This window comes from Mixophyes fleayi, chromosome 6 (assembly GCF_038048845.1).
Source record: "Mixophyes fleayi isolate aMixFle1 chromosome 6, aMixFle1.hap1, whole genome shotgun sequence".
In the NCBI taxonomy this organism is placed as follows: Eukaryota; Metazoa; Chordata; class Amphibia; order Anura; family Limnodynastidae; genus Mixophyes; species Mixophyes fleayi.
This window is the reverse complement of record NC_134407.1, coordinates 190512675-190526908: the sequence shown is the minus strand read 5'-3', so window position 1 is coordinate 190526908 and position 14234 is coordinate 190512675. Positions and strand designations below refer to the sequence as shown.

General features: G+C 37.4%; 1 protein-coding gene across 2 annotated transcripts in view; it reads right to left on the bottom strand.

The window, feature by feature from the left end:
- LOC142094979 (protein-glutamine gamma-glutamyltransferase E-like) overlaps window positions 1-9709 on the bottom strand; it is a 54596-nt gene extending 44887 nt beyond the window's left edge. For both annotated transcript variants that reach the window (XM_075177666.1, XM_075177667.1), the window contains exons 1-4: window positions 9649-9709; window positions 4839-5027; window positions 4092-4307; window positions 1127-1245 (exon numbers count right to left, since the gene is read on the bottom strand). In XM_075177666.1, coding sequence (XP_075033767.1) covers window positions 1127-1245; window positions 4092-4307; window positions 4839-5027; window positions 9649-9655 — 531 coding nt within the window. In that variant the 5' untranslated portion in view covers window positions 9656-9709. The remainder of the gene's footprint in view (window positions 1-1126; window positions 1246-4091; window positions 4308-4838; window positions 5028-9648) is intronic.
- Between the last annotated feature and the right edge of the window lie 4525 nt (window positions 9710-14234).

Below are 14234 nucleotides of genomic sequence, written 5' to 3'. Positions count from 1 at the left end.
AATGCTGTCAGTACGGGGCTGGGTACTCCCAGGGAGAGGGGCACATTTTTTTGCAGACCCCAACTGCCTAGGGAATCCAGCCCCATGCTGACCAACCAGGGGCTGGTTGGCATCATGGCAGCAGGTTTCCCTGCTATAGTGCCACCAGCCCTGGCCTACTAAGCCTAGTGCTGGTTGGATGAGAATCAGGGGGGACCCCACGCTATTTGTCCCCTTCGATTTTCCTCCGAGCAGCAGTAGGCTCGCGGCGCTAGGGATCACTGGGGAGCAGGGGTAAGCTTTTTTTTCTTTATATATTTATTTTTATCACGGTTTATTGCAGGCGGGTTCGGCGACTGTATGCAATGTCACTTTATCCATGTTGGGTATATTTACATATCGGCATTTATTCTGTCTGTATTTTCATGTTGGTAATATTTCCGTCAATATTTTTACTGTCTGAAATTCGTACCCAATCCCTTCAAACAGAGGTATGGGGGTGCATCTCTGTTGCGCATGTGCAGTGCAGAAATGAGTATGGAACAGAGGAAAACAAACAAATCTTATGTGAATTGTATCTGTTGTAGTTACATTGTTAAGATTATTTCAGATATAGATACGTTTGTTTATTGCTATTTTCTGGAACAGCAAGATTGCTGAATGATACAGATAAATTTGCAGACAAACCTTTGAGAAAAAGTCTAAGGTTTTAACCTCATCAGCATTGATTGGTCTTGGATGTCAAAGATCTGACACACAAGGGTATCCCATAGCTTCTCTCATATCAATTAATCAAACATATTTAAATTGTGAATGATACATACAGGGGTAGGCTGGGCTGGGGAGGCAGTTGGATATCTGCCCCCTGGCCCAGCCCCTTAGTGGGCAACCTTAGGCTGGGTCAATGTTCTAGCTGCATATTTTTCCTTTAAAATTTCCTATTAGGCTGCTGAGCTGAGTCTTGCCCACCCGAGTCCAAATTTCCAAACCCCTCCCCTGGATACATATGTTTCAATGCCCTTGAAAAGAAAGATGCAAAAAAAATACTTGTGTCCAGCTTTACATGAGATACACAATGTACAGACAAAGGTAATAGCTGGCACCACTTGATCAAGTGAATTATTGGCACAGTTGTGTCTCTTATTACCTGTCCATAGTTCCAGGGAGCAGAGAACGGGTGTCCTGGTTCCCCAATGAAGATAAGACCAAATTCTGACAAAACATATTCCTCCCTCTGAGCCTGGTCTGACAAGTAAACAATATCACCTGTAAGGAAAAAATTGAGACTGGGTGTTACCAAGACAAGTCTGAACTGCCGTTTTCATGTCTGTGGTATGGCATTGGCACGAAAACATACTGCATTGCAAATAACCCCAAAAGCGTGTCATTAATCCTGACTGTCAGCATAATTATTTCTGTGAAAGCATATACTGCAAACTAACATTGACTATTGGCATACTGCATATGTGAATTTATGGCACATCAACTCAAATCATACCTCTAATTAGTACGTTGACATACTGCACATTGCCATGAACAGAAAGTGTGACGCAGAGACTGGAATCTCAGCACTTTGAATTAACTCTGAAGAAGTTTCTTTAGTTTCTCATTAAATACAGAAACTATGTGTGTTCTCTATATGGACCAACATGAATCATCTCAGTTTCGATAAGAATTCTGTCACTAAGCTTGTCATGAAAGCAGGATGACAGCAGGAGATAAACTGTGGTTCCTCTAATTACATCTACTGTTGAAATGTCTTAAATCTAAGTGGGAGTGGCATTTGACAAGTGGGTGTGGCTAACCTAATGTGGGGGTGTGGCTAGCACTTTACTGAAAGAATTCTGTTACACATATTTGCAAATGCATGTTTATATATATATATATCTATCTGAGAGAGAGATAGAGATTTTTCACCCCTTAAGTTCCGCTAACAGGAAGTTCGGCATTTGGGAGCTTAAGGGGTGAAGGTACAGAGGCAGGTAGCGGATGGCTGCTGCGCCCCCTTGGCATTGTGCCCTGGGTGACGGCACCGCCCGCACCACCCTCGTTACGGCTCTGCATTGCTTTCATGCTGGCTAAAACAGGACAACTGTGTATTAAGACTGGTTTGTGAGCCAGCTTTTCCATGTAGCTTTGCTATCTTAGTGATGCACTGTAATATGTTATATGATAGTCAGTCCTGGGGGTAAATGTATTAAGTGCCGATTTTAAAATTTAAAGCGGCAATGCTTTTAAAGTCATTTTCAGTGCAAACTCGCCGAATAGCAGCGAGTTTCAAAAATCGGCACTTAATACATTTACCTCCTGGAGGTCAACAGTAGGTGGCGGTGTGTGATAAATAATGGCTTTTCATTGGAGAGCAGATGTGCAGTTTTTTAATTAAAATGTCTAATATGTGCCTTATATTATTAACTGAGGGTGATTTTGTTCCCTCTGATTCAAAAGGAAACAAAGGATTACCACCGCACCAGGTGATCGCTACTCTGAATAATTAACTGTGATGAGAGAGACGATTATCTCTTCGATAATGTTTATGTCGGATGGTGCACTCACGGATCGAAATACAAATGTACATAATCAAAAAGAGAATGAATAAAATAAAAATGTGCTTAATTGGGCGACTTAGCGATTCCAATTCTGATAAAATTATATTTCTTTATTGCTTAAAATAAAAAATAAGACTTACATATTTCCTACCTATATAATCAATTGCTAGCAAAATATTTTAAATACATACACAGTAACTAAAGTGCAATAGTGAATTAAAATAGCAATAAAAAATTGCTGTCTCGCTACTATGTATGAAATAAATTGCTTCAATATCACACAATATTGTATCTCTCGTTTATTCTATTTATAATAAACGACTCCAATATTAGCTGACTTCCTTGTTATTCAGGAAGGTGAAAGATTATAATGTATATCTTGTATATTCAATTATTTACTGATGACAAGTATCGCTTCTAGTATATTGCTATGATGGCTTTTCTTTGAGGGTATAGTTTTTTAGTTTAGTAATAATCCTTTTGTACTGGGGACAAAGTATTCTGGTACTGAGTTACTTTTAGATGGTCTATTAAAAATGTTATTATAATACCGAACACATATCCACTCTCCAAGGAATTGGGTTAATATATATCCAGTACACCTGAATAAATTACACTATTATATAGCTGCTCGTTAGTTGCTATGATAAGATTCCCCATGTAAAAGCAATCATTTTTGTTTCCCTCAATCATTCGGTGGTATCACATTTATACAATGTTGTATTTCTCATATGTAGTCATTGGTAGCAGGTATAACTTCTAGTATATTGCTCGCAGGTATCCCTTCTAGTATATTCCTTTCATAACAATTTCATTGGTTGATATAATTTTGTAATTTGGTAATAATCCTTTTATACTGGGCTCAAAGCAACTAAAACCTATTTTGATCTTAGATAGTCTATTGAAAATACTCTTTTTTGAACAAGCAATTTACCCTTAAACAGCCAATTCCTCTGGGTACACACTACTATACTTGCTTTCAATCACACATGAGAAGACACAGTAGACACAGGGATGTCAAAAATCAAGCTAATGAAATATTGTAAACAATGAATCTACTTTCTTTACAACAAATTAATTACTTGTAGCATCTATGTATCCAATATGTATCTGTACTCTCTAGTGGGATTAACCTTTACTAGTTATTCTGAAAACTACTTTGCATATCCTCTACTTATGTGCTGCTTTAGACTTCCATTGGGGGTATTCAATTGTTTGTTTTAACGCGCTAAACCCCAAAAAAACGAGTGCTCTAAAAATATTACCGTTAATACGGTAATTACTCGCTAAATTTCATCTCGCAGCTCCCTGAGCAGCGAGCTGAAATTCAGCCCGCTGGCAGCGAGTAAGTACCGTATTAACTGTTTACGCGCGCAAAATTACCGTATAATATGAAGTTTTTTTAGAGTGCTCGTTTTTTTTGGTTTAAGCGCGTTAAAACAAACAATTGAATACCCCCCCTAAATTTCTTCCAATGCAAAGCCAGTTTGTACCTCCAGATTCCCCCCTCTGAAACTTTGTGGTACTGTACAAAAGAATGGAGTAACCACGTTTGAACCTTACCTGGAACCCAAGGGTTGAAGAGCAGTGTAAACTCTCCCAAACGTTTGCTGCTTCCACTAGTCTGTAGAGTTAGGGTATATCGTCCAATTACAGCATCACTTGGTGTAAAAAGAGTCATAGTTACGGAGGCAGATTCAGATGCACCTCTTTTGGCTCCCCAACTGTTCGATGAAGACACGATGGAATCAAAGAAACTGTATTCAAGGAGGGAGTTACCTGGCAATTTATAAATAAAGGGTTATTTTTAAGTTGTGACATTGCAGTCATATATGTTGCAAACTAAAAGCCACAAAACAGAAAACCTAGATACTGTTTTGTAAGAGGTAAATATTATATCTTTCATTGGATGCTCACTTTTAAACAAGTAATTATCCAGTTATATCTATGGGATTCATCTGTAAGATAGTTTGTGAATCTGTATTTAGTGGGACAATTTGAGGAATTGCTAGGTAATATATTTCATGGGATCTTGCCATCACATGTCTACGCCTTTCATTGTTTTTATATGTGTGTGGGAACGTGGAGTTAGAGTACAAAAAAAAAATTGGCAATTTTTAATTTAAAAAAATAAACTCCATATTTACAAATTTCTAAAGTCATTAAAGACCCCTACAGCCAGAATGGCAAAACTGATCCTAAAACTGTAGGTAGTTAATGTTATGTAATGTTATCTACATCTTGTGTAAACTTAATCAGTGTTTAGAATGTTAACAAGCATGTGAAGTAAAGCAAATAACTTCTGTTTACCTCCCATTGTAGTTACAAGACTAGTCGTGAACTGCAACCTGTCTGCAGTCTTTAGTGGTTCGCTAAAGGTCACGGATATGTTGAATTCCTGCCCCCTGCGCACAATCAGATCATTGTTCATGTATCCGCTGCAGTTGTGGGCTGATTTATTGGCATTCACTTGAAGGTCGAAGTTGATCACTTGCAGAGCTGCGAGTAAAAGGCATGTTATGAAAGTATATGTACAAGGAGTCTCATCTGGAGTTGGTTCACAACACTAGCAAGCGCATGTAGCATTGGACGCAAATAGTGTTTTCAACGTATACCCTACTTTTTTTACTTCTGTGCATGCCCACAAAGCACTAGTTACAGTTGTAGCAATATGAAGACGCATCTTGCACTTATGGTCGCTTGCGGACCCTTGCAATTGATAAGGCGGAGTAGGAAAGGATTGGGAGTGTAAGGGTGCATTGGAGAAAATGCGACTTATATAGACTAAGTCTTAGATGCAAATGTGCCTATCAAGAGATGGGAAATGTATGTAAGATGTGTCTTTTTTTTTTTTAATGCAAATAACGTCTGCGTTTTAGACGGAAATTACGTCCAACTCTGTATGAGCCTCTGGATGTTCTGTTACTTGATCTCCTATCATATATTTAAAACAGTGTTGAACCAATGTGCCCCATGTTCATGAGACTGCAGCCCATGATACCAATAGTGCTGCCTAGCTCCTACTTAATTGATACACCACATTCTCATGATTCAGACCACAAGATCTGGTAATCTGGTAGAGTGGACCTGGACCAGCATGGGCAAGTCTGTGAGAACATATTTTGCATACACTGCATTTATATATACATATATATATATATATATATATATATATATATATATATATATATGCTGTATATATATATATATATATATATATATATGTATATATATATATATATATATATATATATATATATATATATTAGAGATACCGAGACGAGCCGGCTCTGTACTATCTCACACCCTAGGAATTGAAATTGAGGCAAAACGTCATTGTTACGTCGTCGGACCTTGGATCTCACAAGCCTTGGATCCTATAACTACCGCTCTCCACGGCGATCCAGCGCCATTTCACAGAGGGACACAGAAGGGGTAGCACAGTTCTTGGCAGTCTCTAGTGCAGTTGGGCAGCGTCATAGGTAGAAAAGAAAGGGGAGGGGTCGCAGTGTTCTTCAAAGTCTCCAGTGACATTCACAAAAGCTCCATTGGTAATTGTAATTGCTGAAATAGAAATAATAGGTCTGGCAGGCTTGGTCTTCTAAATATGCAGTCTTTGTTTGAAAGTGTATAAAAATAATATTGTGATCTGTGAGGTGGTCAAAATTGACTGCAAATGATTTGAAATTAGTGTTATTAAGGTTAATAATAATGTAAGGGGGGAAAAAGCAAAAATATGTGATTTTCGCAAAAACAAATAGGGATTTTAGAAAGAAAATCGAGATCCAAAACCAAAACATACAAGGGCAGTTTTCGCCAAAACCAAACCACAGAGTTAATCCGGATCCAAAACCAAAACCAAAATCAGAACATGGAGGTCAGTGAACATCTCTAAATATTTATATATATATATATATATATATATATATATATATAAATATTATATGAACCTGGCTCTTACTCCTGACGCGCATGTTCATAGCGATGACCAGAAAGTGTGATACACTAGCTGGATTCTCAGCACTTTTAATTTACTAAGTTTCTTTGGCTTCTATTTAAATAAAGAAATTAAGTGTGTTCTACTTATAGATCAATGTTGACCATGCAATCAAGTACACTTTAGGGGTCAGTCAACAGAAACATTCAGAAACAACAGAGCTTCTTCAGGGATAAAATTGCACTGTTATCAGAGAATCAGAGATAACCTGTGAGAACACAAGAGCGTTGTATCCAGATGACGTTCCACTAATTATTGGCACTCCATACATCCTATGAGAATTTCAAGAATACAGTGAGATTTCCAATTTTAAGATTAATGCAGGCAAAATAGAGGTCCTACATCTCAACATAACCACAGAGATGCAGCAAACACTTCAAAACAACTTTAAATTTCCAGTGGCAAGCACAAAATGTCAAGGATCTGGATGTCTGCCTGACAAGAGAACACTATAACTATGTTTGGCCAATTTTCAAAGACAACTGAGCACAGCTAAAGAGGATTTTCAGGGGTTGAGTTAAAATGTTTGCAGTTTGTACTTCGGCTCGCCAGAGGAATCTCTGTTAATATCACTGTCTTATTGAAATTTCTCTATCTTTTTCAAATAATGTGAATATACTTTAAAATCTACATCAATTGTATTTCCAAATTCCTCTGATTGAGTAGATGTACTAGAGTCCAACTCAGCGTGCTTCACAGCCATTCCAGGGAGCGAAGTCTTGGGTCAACACTTCAACAAAATAGTTCATTCCAACAAATATCTCACAATGCCTACTCTGAAACTCACATTTCAACCTTCAAGTATGGACTGAATTTTAGGCATACTGACCTTCACTCCTCATCCACCTATTATGGATCAATCCCCAACATCATCCATCAATTGCTAAACAGCTTCCGTCACTTAACTACTCACTGGTGATATAAAACCGTTATGTTTGCCTCAATCACTTTAATTTTAAACCCTCATTAATTATTACACTTTGGAACAGCTTAATCTTCAAACCAAGACTTAACTCTGAAAGATCCAAGCAAATGACCAAGCTCAAGGTCCAATTCTTATGGGATATTGCTCCTCTGCATTTTTTCCTGGAATTCTCTGATATCCACAATTTGTTTTCTCATCCTTACTCTAGCTTCTCTCAATGTCTTTAAATGAGACATTTCTATACCACAGTCACAGCCCTGCAATGCTGGCTGCACAGGCCTCCCTGGAATCAACGTGCCGCAGTAGACCATCTTCTAAAGGTTTGATATCATCCATATATCACCTCCAAATTACAGCAATCGAACTCCAAATGACCTTTATGAGTTAAATTGGGATGATGATGCGGGGGAGATCTTAAATCCAGATGAGTGGAAACAAATTAGGATTAATGGAGCGTCATTGCCTGGCAACTACCCAAATTTTGCCAATCAGAGAGCAAATTGTTTGAATGTTAATTATGTGCACATTTGAATTTACTTTCCATGTAGATTTATTTTTTTGGACTGCTTATAACAATGTAATAAAACCTCTTTGGTCTGTATATTGAGGAATGAAATAATTTCATAGTTTGGGAAATGAAACAGTTTTGTTTCATTTTCTTTGGATAGTTGGACTTTGAAATGGAATTATTAGGAAAAGTCAGAAAATTTAATTAAGCCCATCATACTTTTTAGAACTACGGAACTCTCATCGTAATATCAATTTAAATGCAGGTCTATTGTTAGGACTTTTAACTAAAGAAAAAAATCAACACTTATCTCACACCTTTTACATGTAACACACCAAAAACAAGATATAAAAATTCAATAAAGGACAAAAAGCAATTAATTGAAATAAAAGCAATTAATTGAAGTGGACTAACTAGATACCCAAATCAGTTTATTTTTATAATTCTATGTTTTATTCTTTGAATATGGGAAAGTCAAAAACACCAAAATCGAATTCCACTCATTGCTCCTGACAATTTAATAAGAATGTGAATACAAATGTAGGTCTAATAGGTTGATAATGTTTTGCTTTTTTAATTTATGGATTTGCAGAGTTACTTGAATGATTGAGTAATAAAGTGTAATTTTATTGGGGAGTATTTGTTTGATACGCTACTGTAAAGTTAATTACAGTGTATAAATTAGTTCGTATTTGTTTTACAGCGTAACTAAGAGTATAATGATATTTACATTGCATTCTGAATAATAGGTATGTATTATTGTCAGGGAAAGAAACAACTATTATTACAATATTACAATTAGTTATAGTAAAAAGAAAAGCAATGTTAAACAGTGCTATAGTCCACTTTGAAAATTGAGGCTAAAGCTTTCACTTAAAGAACTCTAACCTACACTAGTTTAGTTTTGGATGAAGTTGAATGAGTTTATATATATATATATATATATATATATATATATATATATATAAAAACTGAATTGTTCCTATTCGGATCCACTGTTCTCTGAAGTTCCTGATGACTATCTTTCCCATACTACATCCCTCTTGGCTCTTACCAATTCAGCCTGTTCCAAGCAGGCTAAATAGCTGTTGATGCTACTTGAATGTGAAGTTCACAGGGATGGGTTTTGGCAATCACTCTGCCTGTCGCAAGCAAGCTGAACTGTAAGAGTAGAAGGGAATACAGCAGAACTTTTGTAGCCACAGGTGACCCCGGACAATTCGGTGAATGCTGCTTACATGGTAAGTAGAATTTTGGGTTGTTATATTAACTCATTGAACTTCGCCCAAAACTATATTTGTAGTTAAATTAAATTATAAGTCAAGTGACCCTTTAATAGAAAATAACATAATAAAGGATCATTATCTTTGAATATGTCTAATTTCATATACTGCTATGATTTTTGCTGTACATTAAATGGATCCTTAATTTAAGTTATTGTAGTATCGTTTTGGAGGTAGTTATTTTGGAGTTGTTGTTGTATCACATCTAGGTTTTATTAGGTTAATTCATGCTTCCTTAGCATAAGATCAACATTATGCTTTTATCAGAAGAGTTACTTGTAGAATCTACTGACACTAAATGTATATCTCCAAAATCTTGCTACATAATTATTACAAAAATCGCTGTTTTATCCACTAAGGCCCATTTGTTGTCTGGTAAATGTCTTGTCTCACCCTCTTGTACGTACCTGACATGATGTCTCTGCACTTTGGTATTTCAGCGTGTATGACTGTTCTGCAATTGCAGCTACCATTTATAGAGATGCAGCCTCTCCTACGATTTTAATTGCTATTATTCCTAATTAGCTGGGTGGATCTCTGCACTTTATTGACTTCTTACTCTTAGTTCAAGCGTGAAGACACTGCATGTAACAAATTAGATTGCAGAATATAGGACAGGCAACCTGTAAATGTCCAGCTGTTGTGGAACTACAAGTTTCAGCATGTTCTGCCTATAGCTAAAATAGGGAGGGAAGGGAAGAGTCTATTAGCTGCTGATGGTGTTTTGCTGAACATTTCTGAGAGTTAGAGGCCTATTTATTAATTATCAAGCTTTCCCCCCCAATAATTTTTAATCTCATTTGCAACGTTTTTCTCAGATTTATCGGAGCTATTTATTATTATTCTTTGACCAGGACAGCACTTCCGAAAATGACTGTTCCGGGGAAGTATTCTTTCCCACAGTGCTGTCTTTTGTCGCAGCGGTGAAAGACATCAGATCCATTTATGGCGAACTTTCGTATGCTTGCGCATGCACAGATTCAAACTACGGAGAGACTACAGAGACTGGACCAGTGGCCATAGAACAAGATGAGATATGCATAATGCCATCTGAAGTTGACGTTAGCTTTTTGTTGGCAAATAGCTGTCCTCATAGCAATCAATGGGAACAGTGCTAGTATGGGGATAGCGACTATGGGGACAGCGCCACTAATATAGCGAGTGACAGAGAAATCTATGAGCGACATAGAAATCTATGTAGCGTTGTTGCATTAATAAATTATCCGGTTGCCTAAAGTTGCTAAGACTTTTCCGCATGAATATGGGCAAAAATATGCTTAATAAATACAGCGCTTAAAGAGATAAATGTAATTACAAAAGCACAGACCTTTATTCCAGTTTTGCAACTTCTTTTCTGTAAGGAAGGAAACAATAAAATCAAAGGCTCAATTATACCTCCCAACCATCCAGATTTAGGCGGGACAATCCTGATCAGGACAAAGCTTCACTTGAAAGTCCATTCTATTAATACTTTAGCACTGTTTACCTTATGCCTTAAATTAGGAATGAAAGTAAGGGGAACATAGGGACTGCATTTGCTGCATGTTTTGCTTTTGTGTGTTTTAATGTTTTTATTCCATTGCTGGAACTAAAGCTAGGAATCTGCTTTCCTGCATAAGTACAACTGAAAGGTGAAAAAATGTAGGATGAGACCTGGGGGTAAATGTATCAAGCTGAGATTTTTCCGGCGAGTTTGAAAAATGGAGATGTTGCCTAAAGCAACCTATCAGATTCTAGCTATCATTTTGTAGAATGTTCTAAATATATGATAGCTAGAATCTGATTGGTTTTTCAAACCTGCCGGAAAACTCTCAGCTTGATACATTTACCCCCTGATCTCTGTCACCAGCAGGGAACGCCCTCCTAAATGTGCCCACTCCACTTCCTTTTTAATGCTTAACGGTTGATTTTCTTAACTTAGCTAACTTACAGAGGGTGAAATAAGTATTGAACACATCAACATTTTTCCAAGTGAATATATATTTGATGTGTCTATTGTAATGAAATTTACACGAAATGTCAGCAACAACCCTTGCAATCCACACATGTAAAGAAATCAAAGCATAGATGTCCATTAATTAAGTTTTATGCAATAATGTAAATTTCATTACAATAGGGAAGTTAAATATTACATTTACTGAGAAAAATGGTGATGTGTTCAATATTTATTTTACCTGCTATATCTTACTCTCTTAACATTTACCTTAAATAAATGACAGTAGATTTAACTTTTTTCAAAATAAAGGAGTTTATTTTAGGACCAAAGAAACTATATGGTGGAGGAGAAAACATCAGGCAGCACAGCAAGGCCCATAAAACGGATATCCCAACGCGGCAAAAATAAAAGAAACCATTCAAGACCTCCAAAAATTACGACAACCAGACCCGGCCACAGACTGTCAGAGATAGTAGAAAGGCACTCACAAAACCAGCACCGGAGTCCAGAAAAGAAAAAACAGACCCATCAGTTGAGGACAAAGATCCATCCAAACCAGTGAAGCTGGGCGGGTAATATTCTGTATCCAAGAGGCAGATTCCTTCTTAGCCAGACCCTTGGTCCTCCAATGGTGACACTATCAGTGGACGTACCCATATCCCTTGCCTGCTCCTTAACCCTTTAGAGAGGTGCTCTACAGCTTCAGCTATTAAATTCCTTTGTGCTTAATTTAAATTTCTTTGTGCTTAACTCAGCCCTCAGTTTTTATATCTCTTTTAAATAATCAAGGATTTGAGATTTTATGCATGGTAAAAAGCTCTGCAATGTTTACTGTCCCTTTTAGATCTAATTTATGTAACAAAATCACACTATAGCATTTTAAATGCCCAGAAATTTACTGTACCAACTAGATGGTTAAGCATAAAAAAAATATGCTGTTCGCCCTAATTGGCCCATAATATGGATCAAAATATTTATTGTAGAAGCTGTCACACAAACACAGTGTGTATAATGGCAATTGGATGACACTGCATTAGGGAAAATGGCTTTTACAAAAAAAAAAATCTGCAAAACTGACAATGATGGTCAGTTTCATGGTAGTTCTTCCATGCGCAAATGAACATTTCTTATGCAGGGGTAGCTAGCAACCACCGACAGCAGCCTTTAATAAATGGGAAGAAGTCCTATCAGATGTTTTCGCCAAAGAAATGGCTTTTCTCTATTTAATAAGCAGGCCCCTAAATATTCCACTTCCCTTTATTCTTTTTGAAATGTAATACACTATATGGACAAAAGTATTTGGCCACACCTCTTAATTATTGAATTGAGGTGTTTCAATCAGACCCGTTGCCAGAGGTGTATAAAATCATGCACCTAGACATGCAGTCTCCATTTGCAAACATTTGTGATACAAAATGGGTCATTCTAAAAAGTTCAGTGACTTCAAACTTAGCACTGTTATAGGATGCCACCTTTGCAATAAGACGGTTCGTGAAATTTCATCCCTGCCGGATATTCCACAGTCAACTGTAAGTGATATTATTAGAAAGTGGATGCATTTAGGAACAACTCAGCCATGAAGAAGAAGTCCACGTAAAATCACAGAGCGGGGTCAACGACTGCCAAGGCGCATGGTGCGAAAATTTGCCAATGTTCTGTTGATTCCATAGCTGAAGAGTTCCAAACTTCCTCTGACATTAATGTAAGCACACAAAGTGTGCGGCGGAAGCTTAATGGAATGGGTGGCCATGGCTGAGCAGCTGCGTGCAAGCTTCACATCACCAAGACCAATAAGAAGCGTCAGATAGAGTGGTGTAAAGCACACCGACACTGGACTGTGGAGCAGTGGAAATGTGTTATGTGGAGTGATGAATCAAACTGCTCTATTTGGCAGTCAGATGGGTGAGTCCAAGTTTGGTGGATGCCGGGAGAACGCTACCTGCCTGACTACATTATGCTAATTGTGAAGTTTGATGGAGGAGGGATAATGGTATAGGGCAGTTTTTCAGAGTTTGGGCTAGGCCCTTTATCTCCAGTGAAGGGCAATCTTAAAGCTTCAACATACCAAGTCATTTTGGATAATGCTATGCTTCCAAATTTGTGGCAACAGTTTGGGAAGGCCCTGTTCTATTCCAACATGAATGTGCCCCAGTGCACAAATCAAGGACTACTAAAAAATGGTTTGATGCGTTCGGTGTCGAAGAACTTGACTGGCCCGCACAGAACCCTGACCTCAACCCCATTGAACACATTTACAATGAACTGGAACTGAGATTGTGAGTCAGGCCTTATCGATCAACATCAGTGTCTGACCTCATAAATGTTCTGCAGAATGAATGGGCACAAATTCCCACAGAACACTCCAACATCTTGTAGAAAACGTTCCAAGAAGAGTGGAAGCTGTTATCTCTGCAAATGGGGAACCAACTCAATTTTAAAGTATATGTATTTGAATACAATGTCAGTACAGTCCCTTTTGGTGTAATGGTCAAGCGTCCGAATACTTTTGTCCACATAGTGTATTTCTAGGTCTCATCGCTTGGATGCCACTATCTCATTTTGTTTCTTGTGCTGCTTAGCACTAGCTAGATCATTTGCATAAACCCGTCTGAATTTGTATAGACAACATAACAAATTTCAGACTGTAAACTTTTAAGAGGCGTCATTTAACGTGGGTGTGACGACTGTTTCCAAATATAAAACTGAGATGGGAAAACATAGTGATGAGACATAGGTAAATACGTTGCAGTGAGCAACAGAATGACAACTCTGTATGAAACATGATGTTTATTTCCTGTAGTTCTAAGAAGAAGATATGGATTGCATTTTATTGCATGCCATCTGGTAGGTATTTGGTGATGACTTAAATCTACTTGAATCATTACTACTAATTACAAAGTCTGGTTTACAGACACAACAGTCAGAATTGTGACAATGAGAAAAATTTAGCACAAACTACAGCTCACTCCCAAAGTATGTGCCATGTTAGGAGCTTCTATTGTTTTGAGAGCTTATTTAAAATTATTTGAAGCTTTCCAACACTTTCAACAATTACTT